This window comes from Mus caroli, chromosome 2, assembly GCF_900094665.2.
Source record: "Mus caroli chromosome 2, CAROLI_EIJ_v1.1, whole genome shotgun sequence".
Taxonomy (NCBI): domain Eukaryota; kingdom Metazoa; phylum Chordata; class Mammalia; order Rodentia; family Muridae; genus Mus; species Mus caroli.
In genome coordinates, this window is record NC_034571.1 from 98,165,438 (window position 1) to 98,189,337 (window position 23,900).

At 45.4% G+C, this 23,900-nt stretch overlaps 1 protein-coding gene and 1 pseudogene across 4 annotated transcripts in view; both read right to left on the minus strand.

Moving 5' to 3' along the window:
* Tcp11l1 (t-complex 11 like 1) overlaps positions 1–20,461 on the minus strand; it is a 32,853-nt gene extending 12,392 nt beyond the window's left edge. The window contains exons 1-7 of one of the 2 annotated variants that reach the window (XM_021154593.2): positions 20,376–20,461; positions 14,649–14,835; positions 8,898–9,030; positions 7,582–7,702; positions 6,558–6,778; positions 2,257–2,393; positions 110–306 (exon numbers count right to left, since the gene is read on the minus strand). In XM_021154593.2, coding sequence (XP_021010252.1) covers positions 110–306; positions 2,257–2,393; positions 6,558–6,778; positions 7,582–7,702; positions 8,898–9,030; positions 14,649–14,811 — 972 coding nt within the window. In that variant the 5' untranslated portion in view covers positions 14,812–14,835; positions 20,376–20,461. Of the gene's footprint in view, positions 1–109; positions 307–2,256; positions 2,394–6,557; positions 6,779–7,581; positions 7,703–7,892; positions 8,098–8,897; positions 9,031–14,648; positions 14,836–20,375 lie in introns of those variants that run through there. The other variant, XM_029474482.1, reaches the window with a different exon arrangement.
* A 1,757-nt stretch (positions 20,462–22,218) lies between these two features.
* Positions 22,219–23,900, minus strand: part of LOC110290343 — a 2,518-nt pseudogene continuing 836 nt past the window's right edge. Inside the window, exon 2 of one of the 2 annotated variants that reach the window (XR_002377423.1) lies at positions 22,219–23,095. The product of XR_002377423.1 is annotated as a peptidyl-prolyl cis-trans isomerase NIMA-interacting 1 pseudogene, transcript variant X1 (transcript). The remainder of the gene's footprint in view (positions 23,096–23,900) is intronic. The other variant, XR_002377424.2, reaches the window with a different exon arrangement.

Genomic DNA, 23,900 nt, shown 5'->3' on the forward strand with positions numbered 1-23,900 from the left:
GATATGTGATTTGTGTTAGAATAAGAATAATAATATTCTTAAAAAAAAAAAAAACAACTGTGCACCTTGAGATAGCGTATGAATGGCTAGCGTGCCCAGTAGCACCTACCTCGGGGAAAGGTCTCTGGAAGTGGTCCCATTTCAGAAGTTTCAGGTAGGCGTAATTCTGGACAGAAACAGGGGTCAGCAGTGGGGCGTCCCCAGAGCCAGCTGCGCCTCCCCCCGCTGGCAGGGCATGTTTGTACTTCTGAGTCAAAAGGTCATTTGTGGCCTCCTCCAGCCACTGTGTGACAAAGTCCAGGGAGTCTGGAAAACAGGGCTACACTCATCACCCTGACATTTGCAGGGACATTTGGAATTACCTTAGTGGAGAGAGTTTCTACAGGGAAATGCAAGGTAGAGAATGAACTTTGAAACCCACAGACTGAATCCAAATCACCATATTGCTTATGGATAGCTTCGTGACCTCAGACAAATCTGAATAGAAGATTCCTGTTATAAAGAAATGCATGACACCTGCCTCACCGCTGACATGGCGAGAACCTGGCCTGGCCTTGCCTTGCCTGCTTCCTTCCTACCTACTCTTTTCTCTAGTAGTGACCACATTTGAGGTGGCTGGAAGCCCAGATTGACTGCAGCTCAGAGAGATGCTAAAACTTCTGGCTCAGAGACAAATAGGACAAGACACCGGCTGGAGTCCCTTTGTTTAGCGAAGCATTTACACCGAGGGCTAGCCCTGTTTCTGGTGTGACTCAGTTCAGTGGAAGCTGTCAGTGGGGCCCTCAGATGGCTTTCAGTGGCCTTTATGCCCCCTCTGCTTTCCTAACTTAGTAACACACAGGCACCTATCAGAACACCAGTGTCCTCTACATTCTGAGTAGAAAGTGCTCCGTGGGAGAGGTGCAGCTCTGGTGGAAGCTCCTTCAAAGCAAGCAGGAGCTGGGGTTACAGCTACTGTCAGCTCCTCCCTGGCGCTCACGATGCACCTTTGTTCTCTTCACAAAGTTCTCAATTTGGTCCTGACTGCTGATATACATGGCCTCATCCTGCCTTTAGCCTTCTAGAGACAGGTTTTCTCTGTGGTATTCAGGCTTTGGAAAGCTTGGAGTGGTGGACAAGTTACTGTGATGACTCTAGGTAGGCTCCTACACAGCAATGATTCTTTCAGGGCAGCTGAGCTTCTGGCACCTGACTCTGCCACGCCTTTTAGCCTAGAAGACTGTGGCCCCACACAAACTGAAGTGTGTCAGCCAATCTTCTCCCACTACTTCTACTCTCCCCTCTTTCCATTCCTCCCGGCCCCAAGCTTCCATATAAGGCTGCAGGAATTAACTTCTGTGGCCACTGAGTTAACCAACCTGGTCAGGCAACAAGATCTATTCAGACTGCCATTCCCCTCTCATCAGCAAAGCTGTGCTACCTGAAATGCACCACCACATGGCGTCTGAAAGCATCCTACAAACACAGCTATACTAGACTCAGTCCGTTGTTTACCTGAAGTCACGCGAGGCTTGTAAAAATGCCATTTTCTTCCCAACGCTTGGGAAGCAAAGACAGAAAGACTGTCATAGTTTAAGGCCAGCCTGGATTTCACGATGAACACCAGGCCATCTGGGCTGCAGAACAAGACCTGGTCTCAAAAACAAAACAAAAGCTGGGTGTGGTGGTGCAAGCCTTAATCCTGCCACTGGAAAGGCAAGGTTGCCCTCTACCTAGAGCTATAAGTATTTTGAGACCCTGACACAGAAACAAACACAAAAAAACCAACCAACCAACCAAACAAACAAACAAAAAACCCCACTAACCAAACACCACCACCAAGCAGTGAAAGCTGCCCTTTCCTGGTTGTGAATACCGAGTTATGAATAAGGAAAAAGGCAAAGTGACATTCCCTGCTGTTCCCATCAGCAGGAGAAAAGCTAATTAACAGAGATTTGTCATCAAGGACAAAAATCAAGACCTGAGCCATAATTCAGCTGAAACTGATGTTTTCCTTTGGGAAAACAAAAAATTGAATCTAGCAATCTTCATTTTTTCCATTTTTACTCTCAGGTCCGACCCACATAGCTCTTGTCAGCTGAGTTTATTCCTCGCTATTTTGTTTTTGATGATTAACAACAGCATCCCGTGCTTTTCCTTCCTCAAAGCACACTACTTCCATCCATTCTCGCCTTGGGCTCCAAACAGTCACTGGCTTTTATGAAACGTGTTACAAGACAAAAGCCAACTGATGAAAACGCCCACAGAGCTACTCACTCGGCTGCTTCTCCAACACTTCCTGAAACTTCCTCCTCTCGTACTCGACTGACTGCTGCATGAGGTGCGGCCTGATGCTACTGATGGCGAAGTTGGCCATGTCAACTTTCATTAGGTCCAACACAGAAAATATTGCCCTGAAAAAGAGAGAAAAATTTTAGAAGCAGGCAGTCATGCATGATGCCTTTAAAGGAAAATACTTATAAAGTCATAATACTTTAAAGGAAATGAGATACGTGTTTCATCTCAGAAGGGGCAGCAAAAGAAATCTGGGAAATCATGAGAAAAATGGATTAAGAAAATGAATGTAGGGGACTGGAGAGATGGCTCAGCGGTTAAAAGCACTTCCTGCTCTTCCAGAGCACCTGTGCTGGCTCAGCCTCTGTATGCTCAGCCTCCCTCTGTATCAGTTCCTCTTTCCAGGTTCCTGCCCTCGCTGCTTTTGATAATGAACTATTCTATGGAACTGTGAATAAAATAACTCTTTGCAGGCTGGCGAGGTGGCTCAGAGGGTAAGAGCACTGGCTGCTCTTCTGAAGGTCCTGAGTTCAATTCCCAACAACCACATGGTGGCTCACAACCACCAGTAATGGGACCTAATGCCCTCTTCTGGTGTGTCTGAAGATAGCTACAATGTACTTACATATAACAATAAATAAATCTTTAAAAACAAAACCAAAAACCCTATTTTCCCCAAGTTGGTTTTTGGTCATGGTGTCTCACCACAGCAATAGGAACCCTAAGACAAAGTGGTACTAGAATCGTGGGTTATCACTGTGACAGGCCTGACGATGTTGTTTGGGGAGGACTGTGGAAGGACTTTGGAACTTTGGGCTAGAAAAGCTCAGTGAGATTTTCTGTGGGAGCTTGGAATCTGTTGAGAGCAGTGCAGATGATGCAGGCCCGGCATGTGAAGTTCCAGAGGGACATTGGAGAGTCACTTAAAGACACTATCAAGACTGTTTGCTATTTCGAGTTGACAATCTGTGGTTCTTAGGTTAGCTAGGGGTGAAGAATCAGCTGTGATTTACAAGAGACCAGAAACACTTTAGTAAAACCTTTGCAGTACTGGGACAACTGGTGCTGGCTAGCTGAAGCTAAGCAATTTGTAGTGATTAAGAAACCAGCATCACCGCCGGGCATGGTGGCACACGCCTTTAATCCCAGCACTCGGGAGGCAGAGGCAGGCGGATTTCTGAGTTCAAGGCCAGCCTGGTCTACAAAGTGAGTTCCAGGACAGCCAGAGCTATAAAGAGAAACCCTGTCTCGAAAAACCAAAAAAACAAAACAAAAAAAAAACAAAGAAACCAGCATCACCAAGGTGAAATCTTGTGGACGTGTTTCAACAGAGTCAGTATACAGAAGCTGTGTTCCAGAGGTGACCAACATTGTCCCTCATACCAGCAGCTGAATTTGGGACTGTGTAAGAGTCTCCAGGTTGAACTCATCTTGAGGGTATGAAGGGATCAGGGAAAGCAACTGAGGCTTGGCACCTTGAGAAGCCAGGAGAGGCCATTGGTAAAGGTGGAGCCAGAACAGCAGAAGAAGCCCCAGCATTGAAGGAGTCGTGAGGAAAGTTGAGGCTTGGCACCATGATGAGAACCCAGGAGAGGCTATTGGTCAAAGTACATCCTAGTTGCAGAGGACCCCAGCACTTTGGAGATGCCAATACCATGGAACAACCTCCAAGAATAGCAGCAGTCATGTGGAGTGGAAGCCTGAACCTAGAAGACATGCTCTGTGTATTGCATAGGGCAGATGTCCCAGGCTCTTTGGAGGAGTCCAAAATATCAGGAGTGAATCCCAGACACTGGACATTGAGAGATTTACACAGTTGTAGTTTGGTTTTTGCTTTGATCTGTTTGTGACTATGCCCTGGCTCTTCCTTCTTGAAGTAAAATATTTAATTTAACTACTATTTTTATAAAAGCCAACAGTTGAGAGACTGAGTTTTTGAAAGAGATTTTGGGATTTTAGAGATGAGTATTTTAAAGAGACTGAACTTTTAGTATGATTGAATTTATAAAGACCATGGGACTTTTAAAGTCATTCATGTTTTATATTGTGATATTAATATTACTGTGCCATCTTGGAGCTAAATGAGAAAGAAAAGGTTCTAATTGAAAAGCGATATGTTTGTGTGTCAAGGTGGCAAGGGGTCAGTTGTGCTGGCTAGTTTTATGTCGACTTGACACAAGCTAGAACATCAGAGGCGAGACCTCAGTTCAGTTCCCAGCACCTATGTTGGGTAGCTCTCTGGCCTCCTCTGGCATCAGCACTCTCATGTGCATACACAGACAGACAGACAGACAAACAGACAGACAGACAACAAGAATAAAAATCACTTTTAAAAAGTACAACAAATTTGGAACACAAACTCTTAACTAATGGCTTGAAAGAGTGCAAAATTTTAAGGTGCTTTTTAAACATCCTAATCTTGCCACTGCCTTTCCAGCCTAGAATTTGTTCCTTGGCTCTAGGCCAGCCCTCCTGACAGGCAGCCTGAGGAAGGACAGAGATCTCGACAGAAACTGAAGCTCTTTCATCTTCATGCTTACATAGGTTAATCCATTTTCTAAGCAAAGAATAAAAACGGGCTACGTGAGGGGGCTCATCCATATAATCCCAGCACTATGAAGACAGAGGCAGGAGGATCTCTGTAAGTCCCAGACCAGTATGGTCTACAAGTGGCATTCCAGAACAGCCAGAGGCACACAGAGACTTTGTTTGTTCCAAACCAAACCAAACCTAACCTCCTCCTTTCTTCCTCCCTCTCATCCCAGTTTCTGTTTTAAACATCACTGTGTGCTCTAGTTCAGTGGGCATAACTGCTGGCTCACATTCTGTTCCCAAAGGACAACACCCAACCTGCTACTGAGATTGCCTTCCATCCTGTCTCCTACACCACGACTCTGCAGTGCCCACCTGCAGGAGGCAGTTAAGAACTCGAGGTTCAGGTGTAGATGTGGCCCTGCACAAAAGCAGGGCTAGGATCAAATGTGCTCTCAGGTCCGTGGCCCTTTAGAACCATAGCCTTCACACGGGGTCACGGGATTCTGCTTCCCCCCGAGATTCTGTCCAGCTCACAGATCCTGAGAGGCACGCCATCTCTACTGCAAACACTCCTTCTAGTTCTCTAGGATTACCCACAGGGAAACAGAGGCATCCGAACCTACCCATGTGTGTGTGTGGGAAACAGAGGCATCCGAACCTACCCATGTGTGTGTGGGGGGGGGGGAGGGTGGCGGGGGGGGGGGCGAGAAAGTGAGGCTGGAATTGAACTTGTCTAACCTCCCTCTCCCAACTCCCACCGCCTAGCTCTCGGTTGCTCGAAAGGAAAACCAGGGGCGTCCGGGACCCCGCTNTACCCACAGGGAAACAGAGGCATCCGAACCTACCCATGTGTGTGTGTGGGAAACAGAGGCATCCGAACCTACCCATGTGTGTGTGGGGGGGGGGGGGGGGGGGGGGGGGGGGGAGCGGGGCGGGGCGCGGCTGCTGATTTAGAGAAACCCTAAACATGCTCACTGGGTGCTTTCAAAAGCCCAGATCGCCCGACTTCTCTTTATAAAAGTCAACAGACTGGACGACGTAAGTCATCGCAGACACAAGCAGCTGGAACTAAGAAGCTGCCTCTCTCTGCCTTATTTTACTTATTCATTCAATTCAGCCATGCTTAAATGACTATTTTATGTGCATTGGTATTTAGCCTATATGTATGTCTGTGTGAGGGTGTCAGATCCCCTAAACTGGAGTTACAGACAGTTGTGAACTGCTATGTGGTTGCTGGGAATTGAACCTGGGTCCTCTGGAGAAGCAGCCTACACTCTTAACCACTAAACCATCTTTGTAGCCCTTATTCATTCTCTCTCTCTTTTTTTAAGACAGTATCTTACTGTGTGCCCTCAAAATAGATTTGAAATCAAGATCCAACCTTAGCCTCTTAGTGCTACAAAAACAGTGGCAGTTAGTGACAAAATTCTAACATTTCTGTGTTTTAGATGTTTGTTTTAGAAACACTTTTGAAATGACTGAATTCCTAGGCTTCATGAAATGTAAATGTAAATTCCAGGACAGCCAGGGCTACACAGAGAAACACTGTCTTGAAAAACCAAAAAGTAAATCTGCAATTGGTTTTCTTTTTTTTTTTTTTCTGTCCTGGAACTCACTCTGTAGACCAGGCTGGTCTTGAACTCAGAAATCCACCTGCCTCTGCCTCCCTAGTGCTGGGATTAAAGGCATGTGCCACCATGCCCCGCAGCGTTTTCAACTAGAAGTATTGCTATGGACACATTCCATACCTGAAGAGAGGCACTATTTCCTTAATGCCCTTTAGTTTTTTAACTTCCTCATCTCGAGCAGGTGCACACAATATCCCCATCATGCCAATAATGAACTCTGCCAGCTTGGAAATGTCTAGGGCCCCATTCTCTGCTTCTTGTTTTATCAGCTCCAGATCCAAGACTTCCGTTATCTGGTTTCTTAGTCTAGTGTGACCAGGCAGCAAGAAAGATAACAGAGTCTACAAGAGAGCAAAGTAAGCTTAGTCAAAATTTCTCAGTCATGAATCATTTTTATTATACATGAAGGGTTTGTTACTATTCAAAAAGAAAGGATTACCTACTGCTATTATAATGCACATATTTTCAGCTTCTTATTTAACACATCTGCAAACAGACGTGCACACAAATCATTAAAAATAACTATGTAAGCTTTGTTCATATTCTAGCAACCACCTGGACGCGAGAAAACCCTGGGAGTTTGTTGGTTGGCTGGTGTGTGTTCTTTGGGGCAGGGTCTTGATGTGTTGTCCCATCTACCTACAAGCTCGCTATCCAGCTTCCCAAGTGCTAGCTAGCATCAGGGTATGTATTGCCATGTTTGCCTACAAATAATCAATGATAAGCCAAGTTGCTATGGAAGCCTGTGAGCCAACCACGGATTCTAATTTTCCCAGGTAACAATTCTTCAGTATGAAGGTTAAAGCCACTGAGGAAAGTCCTTCCATCCCCAGCCTTTTCTATCCCAAGGCGTAATTACTTTTTGGCTAATATAAGTTGAATGTTAGTTACTAAAATTTTATAAATACTCTATTTTATAATGCAAGTTTTGTAGTCTCTAAGCAAGATGAACATTTTCTTTGTTGTACAAAAGTAGAACCTTCAGGTTATCATGACTTGGTCGAAAAAAAAAGACGTTAAAGGGCAGCAGTGACTGAGTCAAATAATCCAAATTCCTTCAAATAAATTAACCTTGGGGCCCTTAATTCCTTTAGTTTTCTGGCATAGTAAATGGTCCCTAAGCACCACTCACTCTTAGTCTTACCTCTTTGATCTCTCCTACAAGTTTGATGGCATGGTCATATGTTGGGGGCTCTTCACTTAACTGGACACTCAAGCAATCCCAGAATGCTTTATGTACAATCTCTTTTACTCTCTTCTCCAAGCTAAAGACAACAGGAAAAATAAAAAGACAAATATTATATATGCCTGTTTAAAATCACTTTTCAAAATTATAAATTCTATGGCTACAGAGTAACAAATCTGTAAAACCATAGGAACCAAGGAGATGTGTACTAGATGTGCAAGCCAATGACACAACTCTTTACTTTGCCTCTTAAGGAGAGTGGCTTTCACCTCACTTTGTAGCCAATGTGAATCCAGTGACAAGCCATAACAATGCCATCAGGAAAAGACTGGCGTGCTGGAGAGACGCCTCAGCAGTGAAGGCATGGGCTGCTCTTGCAGCAGCAGATACGGATTTACTTCTCAGCACCCACATGTTGGCTCACAACTCTTCAGTTGAGTCCAGGTCCAGGAGGTTCATCACTGTCTTCTGACCCTGTGGACACCACACATGTACATGATGCAGATAACTGCATGCAGGAAAAACACTCATACACAAATTTTAAATTTCTGAAAGACTGGAAAATTCAGAGTTGGTAACTGTCATTTCTCTGACTTCAGCAAGTTCCTATGATACACATTTGTGAATACCGGTGCCTACAGAGCCAGAGGCAATGGATCTCTGTGGAAATGGAGTTGCAGGTGACTGTACACTGCCCAGCATAGGTGCCTGGAATTGTACTCAAGTTCTTGCAAGAGCAGTAAGTACCCTTAACTACTGAGCCATCTCTCCAGCCTTCATCTTTTATTATTATCTTGTCTTGTTTCTGTTTTTTGACATAGGGGCTCCTTGTAGCTCTGCCTGGCTTCTAGCTCACTACATAGTTGAGGAGGACCTTGGACTGATCCTCCTGCCTCTACTTCCCAAGTGTTAGGATTGCGGGCACGTGCTACCACCTCACCTGGCTTCCCTGGCTCGGCAAAGGCTGGGAATTAGATGATACAGTTAACGGAAGTGAATGAAACAGTGCACTGACAACATTGGAAAAATAAGAGTGGCTACTACATCCTAATAGGGAAAAGATGGCATCAAAGATCTTCACAGACTCCAGAGCCTTTACTTGTATCCTGAAGTACGCGTGACTTTCAGACTCAAATAACAGCAGTCACTCCTGACCTAGAAATATTTTTAGCAGTGATGTAAAAAAGGAAGAATGTACTTAAACACACTGGCATTGAGTGAAAAGCCATTCCCAGACCTGGGAAATGCTCTAGTACTCAAGTCCATGCACGCACCTGCCTTCGGCTAATTCAACAGCGTTAATCCGGAAGTCTCCGTTTACTACAATTTCATGGGCCAGAGCCATGTTGGTGACTCCTTTTGCTGTTTCTAGAAGTTCCTCTACAGTGACAAGCCGAGCGGGACTGGCTGTAACAGAAACCAGCATGAGAAGTCCGTTAGGTTACAGCCAGCGATGGCAGCTGCACTGAGAGCTCTGTCCCAACACTTCACACAACAGATCTAGCTTTGTCTTACTTTCCTTTTACCTAGAATCCTAAAAGTAATAAACATTTCTACAACACACAAAACATGATCCCCACTAAGATTGCTGAAGAGAAAATAAAAAGTGAGCTTAATGAAACACACGTTTAATCCCAGTACTCCGGAGGCAGAGGCAAGCACATCTCTGTGAGTTCAAGGTCAGAGCTAGTTACAGGACAGCCAATGCTACACAGAGAAATCCTCTCAGAAAAAAACAAAAAAGGAATAGCAGCAGCAGGAGGAAGAGGAGGAGGAGGAAAAGGAGGAAGATGAGGAGGAGGAAAAGGAGGAGGAAGAAGATGAGGAAGAGGAGGAGGAAGAGGAGAAGGAAGATGAGGAGGAAGGTGAGGAAGAGGAGGAAACTTGCTTTGTAGACTAGGCTATCCTTGAACTCACAGAGATCTGCCTGTCTCTATCTCCCAAGTACTGGGATTAAAGGCATGCACTACCACTACTCAGCTTAATATTTCTAAAAACAATTAAATACTTACATGCATCTACAAAAGGATGACAGCCAGGTGGTGGTGGCGGCCCAGGCCTTTAATCCCAGCACTCTGCTGGCAGAGGCAGGCAGAGCTCTGAGATCAGAGGCCAGACAGATCTACAGAGTGAGTTCCAGGACAGGTAGGGGTACACAGAGAAACCCTATCTCAAAAACAAACAAACAAACAAACAAACATATAAAAGAATGCCACTCAGCTGGTGTGATGGTGCCTGACTTTAATCTAGGAACTTGGGAGATAGAGGCTGGCAATTTTCTGTAGATTCAAGGCCATTCTGGTCTATAGAGTGAGTTGTAGGCCAGCTAAGGTTATACAGAGAAACCCTGTTTTGAAAAGAAAGAGACAGAGACAAAGACAGAGAGACAGTCACGGGGTAGAGGGGAGAATTTGCACACTAATGAGATAGATATGCTTATAAAATATTTTATAGAAGTAATTAAGTCTTGGCTGAATAGTTGACACTGAAGTACATATGGTATCTTCAATGTTTTTCAAAGTTGAGCAACATTGTGATTTTGTTCTTGTTTATTCTGAGAAAATTGCTTTATATATGTTTATGTAGTAAAAATGACAGAAACAGCCGGGCGTGGTGGCGCACGCCTTTAATCCCAGCACTCGGGAGGCAGAGGCAGGCGGATTTCTGAGTTCGAGGCCAGCCTGGTCTACAAAGTGAGCNCAGAGGCAGGCGGATTTCTGAGTTCGAGGCCAGCCTGGTCTACAAAGTGAGCTCCAGGACAGCCAGGGCTATACAGAGAAACCCTGTCTCGTAAAAAAAAAAAAAAAAAAAAGACAGAAACACATTTAGAGTCCTTTAAGAAATTGCTAGAGATTTTATCCTAATCCCAATCCAAATTTCAATTACTTTTTAATGAAACTCAACATCAACTGTTTGTTTTGAGGCAGGGTTTCTCTGTGTGGCCCTGGCTATCCTACAACTCACTCTGTAGACCATGTTGACCTTGAACTCAAGAGATCCACCTGCCTCTGGCTCCTGAGTGCTGGGATTAAAAACATGTGCCACCACTGCTTGGCTCAAACATCAATTTAAAAAATAACTTTTAAAAGAACTTTGTGTATCTATATGAATGTGAGTGCTGGTGCCCAGAGTGGAGAAAAAGCATTGGATTTCCTGGAGCTGTCGTTATAAGCAGTTGTCAACCACCCAGCATAGGAGCTGAAAGGGAAACCTGGGTCTTCTTAGCAGCTTCTGGCTCCTTGAAAACTGGAGGAAAATATATGACCACATGTAATTACAAATAATACAACCTAATACTAGCTTCACATTAGAGTCAAGCCAATATTTACAGAATGGCAAAAAGCAAGTCCCAAGTCCATCCTTCCCAGAATAGCTGAAAACATAAACCAGAAATCCTCATTAGGAGCTACAGTAAATGAAAACCGTGTTAGCAGTCTCTGTTAGTTTTCTACTGCTGTCGGGAATACTGGAGATAAATCAACTCAAGAGAAAAAGTTGTTGGGTGTGGTAGCTTATACCTGTCATCACAGCACCCAGAGGCTAAGGCAGTTAGACTACAAGAGTTTGAGGCAAACCAATAAAGTGAGTTCAAGGGCAGCCAAGTCTACAGAGTGAGAACTTGACTCAAATATATACATATATACATACAAGCTGGTACAGGGCTGTAACCAAGTACTTTGAAAATAGAGACAAGATGATCAGGAGTTCAAGGTTATGTTTAGGTACAGAGAGAATTTGAGGCTGGCCTGGATCTCAAAACCATTGGGAGTGGGAAGCTGGCTTACAGGTTTGGAAATTCTAGTCCCTGATCTACTGTGCCCATCCTTTTGGGTCTGTGGTGAGCTGCACATAAAGGCAGGATCCACATGACTGGAAAAGCTGCTCAGTTCAGCCCAGAAAGAAAAGGAGAGTGAAGAAGTGGCTGGGGACTCCAATTCCCTCAAAGGCAGATCCAAAGGACCCTCCCTCCTCAGAGTGCCACAACTGGATCCCTGTGGAGGACATTTCAGACTCAAACAATAGCATGCACACTACAACACTCAGTCTCTGTCTGGAGCCATCTAGGAAAGGCTGAAGGCATGCAAATTAGTTTCTGGAGATGGCCCATCGTTTTGCATGGCTGCAATGGGTAAACTCAGAATTGCAAGGTCTTTATAGATCTCATCTCAGGATTGACCCCTGCTTCTGATATGCCTTTCCTATCATTATTACATAGTCTAATGATTCCTGGACATTAGCCCACCTTATTGGGCAGATTTTCTGCAGATTAACAAAGATACGTAGTAATGCTGTGTAGACAAATTGATCATTTCATAATTCTTAATAATGATTCTATGGAATTCCTAAATTTATACAAGTAATTTTGAACCCTCTATAGTATGAAAGCTGCAATTAGAATTCTGTAAACCTTCATGTGTCTAGGGTTAACTGCACTAGGATAAGAAAGAAGGCTTGGAATAAATTTACAATCAGGGAAAACATTCTTTCTAGGTTAGCTGTGAGACCACTATCTGCTAAGTAAAGGTCATAAACTGGGAATGGACAATTTATTGCAGGTGCAAGGACAGAAAATAAAATATCGACTAATTTATCAATACAAAACTTCAAAACTAATGAGACAAAACCATGCTAACTTATAAGAATTATTGTTTTAAATTTTTTAAAATATTTTTTTAAAGATTTATTTATTACATGTAAGTACACTGTAGCTGTCTTTAGACATCCCAGAAGAGGGCATCAGATATCATTATAGATGGTTGTGAGCCACCATGTGGTTGCTGGGATTTGAACTCAGGACCTTCAGAAGAGCAGTTGGTGCTCTTAACAGATGAGCCATCTCTCCAGCTTGTTTTAAACTTTTAAAAAAAGTTTATTATTATATGTAAGTACACTGTGACTGTCTTTAAACACACCAGAAGAGGGCGTCAGATCTCATTACAGGTGGTTGTGAGCCACCATGTGGTTGCTGGGATTCGAACTCAGGACCTTCGGAAGAGCAGTCAGTGCTCTTAATAGCTGAGCCATCTTACCAGCCCTGTTTTAAACTTTTCATGAACTTATGAAGTTAGTAACAGATAAAGTTTAGGCAGGTATTAGTCTTAATGAAAACACATGTAAACATTTCTGCTGAAACTCCTTATCAATTTATGACTTGAATTAGTGTCTTAAACTTGCTATGAACTCATGGAATGTAAAGATGCTTGGAAAACCATGTGATCAAGTCTCTCAAGAAAGTATAAGAACTTAGAACGACGATAATAAGGGAGAGGCTCTTTCATTCAGCAATAAAAAGGTAGAAGCCTTTTCTTTTTCTGAACAATAAAGGTTGGAGCTGCTTTTTCATCCAGAATGAGTGAGGTTTTTTGATGGTGGCACCTGCTTGTTGGAACTTGCTCATGGGAGCTTTTGCTCCATCCACCAAATATCGACAGGCATAAGTAAGCATAGGTATGTATATTTTAAGTATGCATTAATACTTGTGAAGTTGATAAAGACAGGTGGTCAGGACTAACTCAGCTGTGAGTGAGTGTGTGTGTGTGTGTGTGTGTGTGTGTGTGTGTGTGTGCATATTGCCCGTGTAAAGGATTTTAATTTTCTTCCTTTCTTTTATTTTAAAAAAGATTTATTTATTTTATGCATATGAGTACACTGTCTTCAGACACACCAGAAAAGGGCATCGGATCCCATTGCAGATGATTGTGAACCACCGTGTGGTTGCTGGGAATTGAACTCAAGACCTTTGGAAGAGCAGTCAAGTGCTCTTAATAGCTGAGTCATCTCTCCAGCCCCCAATTTTCTTCCTTTCTTTTCTCTCTGGTTCACAAAGAGTTAATGAGTTCCAATCCTTTTTGGCCTGGACAGTGAGAGGTCCTTAGGCAAGAAAGAAAAGAAACCAGCGTTCATGAAAGCACAAATAGCAAGAGAAAGGAAACCAGCACTTATGAAAGCACAAATAGTAAGACTGCAAGGCCAGGGTCCTCAGTCTCCAGCCTTCGTCTGACTCCGCTCCACCTCGGCTCGTCCCCTAGCCGGAGCAGGCCTCCGGCAAGTCCCACCATTATAAAATGCAGCAGATGACATAATACACTGAAGGTTATTGAACACTGAGCTGCTGCTAAGCTCCATTCTCAATGCTTCACATGAATTCCTTCATAGTCACAACAACTCTAGGAGGTAGAATGCCTCACTTAACGGGATGGGGACCCATCTCCCTAACTACACACGCTGGAGACAGTAAGTCACAGATGCACACCAGGTAACATTACCACGATCTTCCCTAGGAACAATTTGTGCTTTAGGCCCATTTGTATATATGTGGTATAAGTACGTTGTGGTGGCTGATACACTGTTTAGGAATGGCTTTGACTGTTTCAGAAACACACCTCAAAACCTCAAAATATTTGTCCTTCTTCCCAATCCGCAGAAGGACTCTTCATTTGCAGTTTGATAGCATCAACACCGACATTCTTAGACTGTGACACTCCCTTCTAGAGACCTGCAGTTTTGGATTCACTTCAAAAAGTTTACGTATTCTTAATAAAATACATAAGCCAGGCAATTTATGGCAGAGCTAGCCACCTTTCACCTGGAGGCCGACTCCCTGCGGGAGCCTCAAATAATTTCCACTCTCACTCAGCAAACTGAATCTCTTCAGTCTGTGGAAACCAAGCCCTGGGGAGATGAATTTAAGGTATGGTAAACTCACCCATTTTTCATTTAACCTGCATAAGGCCTGGCTCTCAGGGGTCTCAGACTTTTCACTGTTAAAGCCAGTTTCCCTCTAGTCTTCTGTTTCTCAGATTACTTCAGAGAAGCTGGAGAGCCTCACTGTTCTAAAGTTTTAACTTCTCAAACAACTGTAAACCCACCAGCAGCTAGGCTGCCAGTTGGGGAACTACTGCTATGTCAATTCTAAGCACTGGTGACCTGGTCCTCCTCTGAGGACTTAGTTCAGAGCCACGCGCCCAAGGAAGCCACTTGAAAAACCGACGGTAGTGCTTTTAATCAAAGTCAGATTTGCTTACAGTGAGGTCTTCCCACTCTTTGGGAACTAGGTGAGTCCGACTTCACTTTTTTCTGTAAGGTTTCATCAGAGCACTCCAGAGCACCTTCCAGGCCTTGCTCGGAGGCAGCCGCCTCTGCCTCTCCTGCTTCGTCTACATGGGACTTGTCAAGGTTTTCAGACATCCTCAGTTAAGTCTGTTTCCTTTCCTAGGAAAGAAAGACAATGAGCCAAACGTGTTCATCCAGTGTCACTGACTAAGCCAATGGTTAGCTGTCGTTTTAGTTGTTTTCTCAACAGTCTTGCTAAGGTTTTATTCGTTTATATACTCTTCCTCAGTGACTAAACATACTTAGCCAATGACGCCTGCAAGTCATGGGCATAGCTGGAATAATGTACCCCACTCCTGAATACATGTCACAAGTTGGGGGTGGGGTGCTTAAACTGAAAGAAGACTTAAATCACCTACTTCTGCTTTAAGCAAAGGGATTAGTGATTCAATCCTAAATCTTTCAAGACAGTATTCCACTACATAGCCCCTAGTGTCCTTGAGCTCTCTCTGTAGCCCAGGCTGGCCTTGAACTCACAACCGTCCTGCCTCCAATTCATAAATGCCAGGCCTACAGACGTGCTCCACCACACCCATCTTTACTTTTGTGGCCTAGAGCTCATAGGAAAGGTCACTGGCTCTTGTAATCTCAGCACTTGACAGGTGGAAGAACAGCTTCAAGGCTGGGGTCACTAATTCAAAACAAACAACAAAACCAACATTGTGGAAACCATGCTTCTAACCACCTTCCAATGCTGTGCTGAGATGGATGGATTCCTGTTCCAATCCTGTGGATAGAAATGACTGGGGAGATGGCTCAGTAGACAAAGTCCTTGCTATAAAAGCATGAGTTCAGCTCCTAGTACTGCTGAAAATCCAGGCACCACATCGTGCCTAAAGATACTCAAAGCTGATCTCTGGCTTCCATGCCCATGCACAGGTGAGCACACACACATACACCCTTCCCCTAGATTTAAAATAATAATAATAATAATAATAATAATAATAATAATAATAATAATGGAGAGGCAGGTAAATCTCTGAGGCTGAGGTGAGTCTGGTCTACATAGTGAGCTCCAGAACAACCAAAAATAATCAATAACTGCGGCTGAGAAACAGTACTGTCTAGACTCTATAACATGCTTAAGAAAAACGTGTAGGCATTCTTTTTTTTTTTTTAAGACTTATTTAATTTATATGAGTACACTGTAGCCGTCTTCAGACACCAGAAAAGGGCATGAGATCCCATTACAGATGGTTGCGAGCTACCATGTGGTTGCTGGGAATTGAACTCAGGATCTCTGGAAGAGCAGTCAGTGCTCTTAACCACTGAGCCATCTCTCCAACCTGAAGAAAACCTTTTCAAGTAGTTGCTAAGAACATGATACAATAAATAAATAAATAGCCGGGCTGTGGTGGCGCACGCCTATAGTCCCAGCCCTTGGGAAGCAGAGGCAGGCAGATTTCTAAATTCAAGGCAGCCTGGTCTACAGAGTGAGTTCCAGGACAGCCAGGGCTACACAGAGAAACCCTGTCTCGAAACCCCCGTATCCACTCCCCCCCCCAAAAGAATATGAATATTATCTAACACTCTAGTCTGGACCAGTTAACAAAGACATTTTTCTAGAGACTTATTTTACTGTATCATGATTTATCTTGTGCGCCTGGCCCTTTAAAGGATCCCCACCTGCTAGCCAACTGGCTCTTTAAGAAGTCTTAGCTGGTAGAACTGCTTGACCCTATGACCTTCAGTGTTGATTGCCTCTTGGATTTCTGGGAACAGGATAGAAGTCTAAGAAAGTGGGTTAGGCTGGCAGAGTAGAGATGGCACGACTTGTGTGTGCCTGATGCCCGAGTTGGTCAGAAGAGAGCACCAGGTCCTCTAAAACTACACTTAACAGATGATAGTGAGACAACATGTGTGTGCTGAGAATCAAACCTTCATCCTCTGTTCAATTTATGTCTGAGAGAAGAGGGGTTTTGTTGTTGTTGTTTGGTTGGTTTTTTGGTTTTTCGAGACAGGGTTTTTCTGTGTAGCCCTGGCTGTCCTTGAACTCACTTTGTAGACCAGGCTGGCCTCGAACTCAGAAATCCGCCTGCCTCTGCCTCCCGAGTGCTGGGATTAAAGGCGTGCGCCACCACTGCCCTGCTTGTTTGTTTTTTAAATTGGACAGAAAAAGTGAGCTATAGGGGCAGTTCTGATGCTTTGATCTGGAATCTGCATGTGAATATTAAAGGTCCCATTCCTCAATTGGTTCTCGGTTCATCAATAAAGATACTAGTGGCCACCAGCTGGGCAGAACAGGGGGGGACTTCCAGGTTCCCGCAGGCAGGCTAGGAGACACAAGATAAGAGAGCAAGCCACCAGCCATGTGAGATGTCGGTAGGAATGGCCATTTCCCCACCTGGGACTGGGTTAGCAGGTGGGAGATCAGAAGGAAACTAAGCTGCGGGCAGATTTAGAGGTGTTGAGCTGGAAGTGAAGGTAACGGCACGTTAGCCTTCGGAGGCTTAGAAGTGCCCAACCATTGAGCTAAAAAGCATATTAAAAGCAAGCTTGTGGGTGTCTGTCTTTCATCCGTGGATCCAAGGGAACCAGGGTGGTGGCTTTTAATTCGGTCTACCTGGAACTTAACGCAGGGTAGTAGAAACTAGATGCTACAGAAGACAGTCCTCTTAATTGCTGACCCAGTTTCCCAGCCTGATATTTACTTTATGTGTATGAGTGTGTTTACCTGCACATATGTAGACTGTGTAAGTACCCTCAAAGGCCAGAAGAGGGCATCGGATACCCTAGGACTGGGCTTATCGGGTTACCAGGTGTTTGTGGGGGTGTTGGGAACTGAACCTGGGTGCTCCGCAAGACTAGTCACTGCTCTTGACAGCTGAGCCATCTCTTCAGCCCCATAAAAGAAATCTTTTTTTTTCCTCTCCCTTCCTCCCCCCCCCCTTTGGTTTTTCGAGACAGGGTTTCTCTGTATAGCTCTGGCTGTCCTGGAAATCACTTTGTAGACCAGGCTGACCTCGAACTCAGAAATCCACCTGCCTCTGCCTCCCAAGTGCTGGGACTAAAGGCGTGCACCACCACTCCCCACAAAAGAAATCTTTTAATTACATTAAAGTTTTTAAGCCCTCCCCACCCTTCGCTGTTTCCAGTTAAGAAAAATGATGCTTCAGCATTTACAACGCTGATAATAACACTTTGAAGATCACAAACTATTGTCATAAGCACTAATTCAGCTCATTACATACTTGGACGGTAGTCAAAGAATCTAAAGAAATGTACTATGTTTTAAAGAGATTTGGCCCCCTTCTGCACACTGGAGAGAAGAATCACTTGGTATAATTATCTAAAATCACAAGAGACCTCAATTTAAAAACAGAATAAAGTTACTGGAATTCAAATCTGCAGACTTGTTGTGACCGTCAGTGTCACTGTCACCTTGGAAAGGACCCTCAGGAGAACTGCCCAGATCAGGCTGGCTCAGCTCACGGGGATGCTGCTGAGCAGTTTTCTTGATGGTGTTCACTGAGGTGGGAAGACTCTCCCCACACTTGGGCAGCACCATTTCTTGAGCTGGGTTCTGGCCTAACAACAGTTCCTTAAAAAGGAACTGTGCACTAGAAGACTTTGTTGCTATTTCTTGACCACGGATGTGACTTGCCCAGCTACCTCCTGCTCCTGCTGGGCAGTGGGCCAAAAATAACCCCCCTTACTGCTTAAGTAGCTTCTGTCTTTTTCTTTTCTTTTCTTTCCTTTTGAAACAAGATCTCACAACCCTGGCTACAGGCACCTGCCTCTGCCTCTGTTTTGGCAATCCAGGGTCCCTCAGAAGAGGGTGTCAGATCTCATTACCGGTGGTTGTGAGCCACCATGTGGTTGCTGGAATTTGAACTTAGGACCTTGGGAAGAGCACTGAGCCATCTTGCCCACTGAGCCATCTTGCCAGCCCCCCGCCCTATGTACTTTCTAGCTAGCCTAGGACTCACCATACAGCCCCCGAACTCATAAAGAGCTGCCCGCCCCAGCTCCTGGGGCTTTCAATCCCAGAAAGCCATGTGCCACCACTCCCTGCCCAACTTTTCCTTCCAAAACTCATTTCTCCATTGTCTTAAGTACTACTAGAGTTTGGAAGCGCAACAGATCCAATGTTCATTACCTACAGATTCTATAAGAAACAAAACATCTAATTTTATCCTCTTCAAACACCAGGGAGCTGTCCAGAGGAAGTCATTCACTGGATACAGAGAAGAGGAAAGGCAAGATGCTTTTAGTCACAAAAGACTGTCCCCGTCCCCCCAAGACCCTGTTCAGGTCCTGTCTCCTCCCAGGGCACTTCCTTCAACCTTATGAATGTTTACATTTTTCTCCAAAGTCCTGCAAGGCTGATTGTGAGACAGCTGGCATCCATCACTGCCTTTAATTCCAGTCAAAATATGATTATTCCAATAGGGATAGAAAGTTGAAAACAATCTAATCAGAGACAGACAGACATGCTTGCAAGGAGCCACAATGAAACTCATATTAGCATGACGCTGCTATTCTGAAGAGGAGGAAGCTGAGAAAACTTTCCCAGAAAAGATGACATGTGACCTGTCTTTGAAAGGAGTAGAATTTCACCAAGTTATAATGTCGGGGTAGGGGTGAAAGGAGGGGGGTGTATTTTCATTCCTCCAGCAGAAGCCAGGGGTGCCTGAAATGGAAAAGTGGCAGTAAGCAAAGATGGAAAGAGGAATTGGGGGTCTGGTGGGGAAAGCGCTAATTTGTACTTTAAAAACAAAATGAAAAGCTTTGTCTAGATTTTGAACTTCTCAAGAACCAAGATCAATCATATTCTCCATAAATGCTCTATTAGTCCCTCCAAGCACCCAAGCCCGGCATCATATTTTCCATAAATGCTCTATTAGTATACCCCTCCAAGCCCCCAAGCCCGGCAAACAGATACCCATTTGTTGACAGACATAAATCCCTGTGTCATCTGTGTGATGTCACTGTTAGGAGGGGCTGTTCAAGGTGTTTAGGGTAGCACTGAACCTGTGGTTTAAAAGTGACAATAACTTCAGTAAAAGTGACCCATTTTTCTTAAAATGTCCTATTCCCCCATCACTACTGAGGTCCGATTCTGTGTCTTTACTGTGACTTCAGTTTTCTACAGTTAAGTGCCTCCTGGTTTCCTGCATAAGGGTACCCTGCGGCCACAGACTGCCACACCACCACAATTCCACACTGGCAGCTATAATTAAAGAGTAGTAGGATGTATTTGGGAGGGGGGGTGCTATTTAATTGCTCTCATTCATTCACTCAGCAATCATAAAACCCTATGGTACCTAACCAGGAAACCCAGGGGGAGGATCCTGGCACGGGGACCTGCATCTGTCGGAGCTGCACGCCGGCCCAAGCTGAACACAAAAGAATCCTCCAGAAAGGGTCTTTGGTCTTTCAAGCGAAAAGAAAAGATCTCTGACTCCCGGCGCCGGGAACCCCGTTCAGATTTCGTCGTAAACAGCTGCTTCGGTCGGCGAGGGAGCGGCAGGGGCGCGCCGGGGAGTCCGGCCTGGAGGGTGGGCCTCACCCATCCCTGTTCTCCTCCTCGCTCCACCCGGCATCCTCGGGACCCGACCGGCTGGGAGAGGTCCAGAAACGGGGGCGCTTTCGCCCGGTGCCTCCCCGGCCGGTCCGCCGGCCTCTGCCCCGCTCACCTGCCGCGGCGTCGGCGACCACCCAGGGTCACTCCGGCTGCGAGTACCACGGGGTCCGGGACGCGAAAGAGCGGGAGCGATGCGCGCCGGGCTGGGCGCCTGGGCCTCGACCCCCGCCGGGGCGCCTGGCTCTTCCCGAGCTGCCCGCCGTCCTCTGTGCCCCGCGTCGGTGGGCAGCGCCGGCCGCGCTCAGTGCGGGGCGGGGGAGGCGGGATGCGCCTGCCCAGCGTGGGCGGCGCCATGCTCCTGTACGGACCGGCGGCGGGCTCTCCCGCTGTCACCAAGGGGCTCGGGAATCCGGCGCTCGGAGCTGAGCTTCACTGCGTTTTTACGTGGAAAGGCTGATGCGGGCCCGGGGGGCGGCCGAGGGAGTGCGGTGGCCCCCGGCTCGAAGTCGCTCCGGTCGCACAGGGAGGCGCCATGTTGAGGTTGGGCAAAAGCGGAGGCGATGGCGCGCAGTTAAAAGTGTAGTAAAGCGCAGGGCGCCTTAGAAGCTACCTTCCCTGCCAGGACTTTGAAAACTGAATTTTCCATCAACCAGGCCAACCTCACTCCCTTGCCTTCATTTTGGACACCCACACACTCACAGGCTCCTTTTGGATTCTGAGCCCTGGCTTGAGCGGTCCCTTCGAAGTGTTTGGGTGACCGAGGCTTCAGCTTGATATGAAAAGAGGCGAGAGCACAAGAAAAAAATAAATAAATAAATAAATAAGCCAACAAAAACATCACCCCACTCCAAGCCTGGGGTGCTAAAATAGCTAACTTCACTAACAAAAATACTTTGTTATCTGTCTCTATCTTAAATAAAAGATAGGAATCTTTGCTACTTTGTAGATTCTCCTCCCCCACCCCTTCCCCCTCTAACACTAGACCTGAGAGAAATAAGCATAGAGGGGAGGGAAAGAGGACGGAGGGGGGTGGGGTGGGAGAGGGATCCTTGATTGATTGATTGATTGATTGATTGATTGATTGATTTGGTTTCGAGACAGGATTTCTCTGTATAGTCCTGGCTGTCCTGGAACTCACTCTGTAGACCAGGCTAACCTCGAACTCAGAAATCCACCTGCCTCTGACTCCCAAGTGCTGGGATTAAAGGCTTGAGCCACCACGCCCCGCTAAGTGATCCTTTAATTTCTTTTGTTTTTTTTCTTTGAGCACTACTACTAACAAACCGCATATGTGATCTCTGGGCCCCACCTACTGTTAATATATCACTGATAAGTTTCAAGAATTCCCAACTCACACAATCATAGAAACTATCTGCAGCTCGCAAAACGGAGCTGGAGCTCGAGGCAAATCATTGTCTGCTGTTGCAGACGGTCCTAAGCAGTTCCCCCATCCCTATACCTGGGATTAAAATGAAAGCACATTTTAAAATTTGTGGTTTTGTTGGGCTTTTTTGGTTTTTGGAGACAGGGTTTCTCTGTGTAGCCCTGGCTGTCCTGGAACTCACTCTGTAAACCAGGCTGGCCTCGAACTCAGAAATCTGCCTGTCTCTGCCTCCCAAGTGCTGGGATTAAAGGCATGAGCCACCACTGCCCGGCTTGTTTGTTTTTAAAGATTTATTTACTTATTTTATATAAGTACACTGTAGCTGTCTTCAGACACACCCAAAGAGGGCATCAGATCTCATTACAGATGGTTGTGAGCCACCATGTGGTTGCTGGGATTTGAACTCATGTCCTTTGGAAGAGCAGTCAGTGCTCTTAACTGCTGAGCCATCTCTCCAGCCCTGTATTTGTGTTTTTAAAAGAAACTAAAATTCCGAATTTCTCAAAAATGTCACTACATGATTTAGCTGTTTTTTTAATGCTTTATTAACATATTTATACATTTTTTTAAGGGTCCCAGTTTTAATGGAAGGTGTATAGTGGGCTGCATTGCACCTTGAGGCTGAGTTGCTGTGTGTCTTTTTGCAACTGAACAGAGGAATGGAGCATATAACTAACAAGAAAAAAGGCCCTCCTGCCTGCCTTCGAGACCTGGAGGATCTGGTCACCTCTGATCCCCTGAGCCTGGGGGTCTCCCCAACCCCATTGCCCTTCTGAAGTCAATTCCCCCAGGAGCCTGGCTAGGACAGCCCCCAAATGGGGGCAAACAAGGAACGGGATGCTCAGTCCCCCTCCCAGTCACTTTAGGAACAATAAATACTGTGTGACAGCAGCAGGAACGGCGTCCATGGGCTTGTGTGGCAGCCGGAGCAGGCTGGCCAGGTGCCTGCCCTCATTCTGTGCGCAGGATGATATGGATGCCAGACTCCGTGAACACGGGCCCACTCATCTCCCCAGTCTGTAGAGCAAATGATGCATCCTCAAACGGTTTCTGCATCTGTCCTCTGCTGAAGGCACCCAGGTCTCCCCTGGCTTTGGCAGAGCTGCAGTCACTGAACTGTGAGGCCAGAGACTGAAAGTCCTCCTCTCCTGACTTAATCTTCCGGATGTAGCCATTGATGAGCTCCAGGGCCTCCTCCTTGCTCCTGGTGATCTTTTCCTGGCGCCAGGATGAGGGCCTCCGAGATTGGCTGTGCTTCACCAGCAGGTGTGAGCAGCGCACCCTGGCAGGCTCACCCTGGCCGTTCTTGCTGCTGCCTTCGCTGGGCCGCTCCCACTGGCTGGCGTTGGTGATGTGATTGAAGTAGTATACCCGGCCTGAGCTGCGACTCATATACTTCTTCCAGCCGGGCGGCAGCTTCTCGTCTGCCATCTTCGCTCAGGAGTAACCTATAAAATGAGGGTTTATTTAAATAACTAGAGCAAATGGAGGGAATGATGGTTTCAAACATCATAAAAGCACATGTAATTATTACTAAAGATTTAAGCTTGAGCCTCACACACTAAATATAAATATATGAACATACCACCCTGGGATGCCTAGATGGCTCAGCAAACTTTTGACATGCAAACCAGGCAACCTGAGTTGATTTCTAGAACACACCAGTTAAGGTAGAAGGAGAGAACTGACTACATACAGTTACACTCAGATCTCAACATGAGCAGTGGCTGGTGTGCTCATATACAGTCCAGCAGATTAAAAATAAAACAATTCCCAGATGGCTCACTTTAGGAGAATACAACTAAATAAAGATATTCAACTAATTGAACATTTGATCGATTCTATCTGAATTCAGACTACTGTGCCTAGTTTGGTTTTGTGTTTTTGTTTTTGTGGGGATTTGATTGTTTTTGCTTTTTGAGAAGACCTCTCACTGTGTCGCTAGCTCTTGGCTGGCCTGGGACTCCCTATGTAGGTCAGGCTAGCTCTAAAATCACAGAGCTCCAATTGCCTCTGTCTCCCAAATTCTGGGATTAAAGGCATATGTCACCATGCTCAGATGAAGCAGAAATTCTAAAACTGTATCATCTAAAATCTATATCAGTAATTCCAGGCAAGAATAAACTTCCCAGGTGATCCAAACATGAAAGCCAGAATGGAACACAGACATACCCTTAGAGAAATCTACCTTCCTTGGGGTTTTAAAACTAAGTCAAAAAAAAAAAAAAAAAAAAAAAAAAAAAAAAAAAAAAA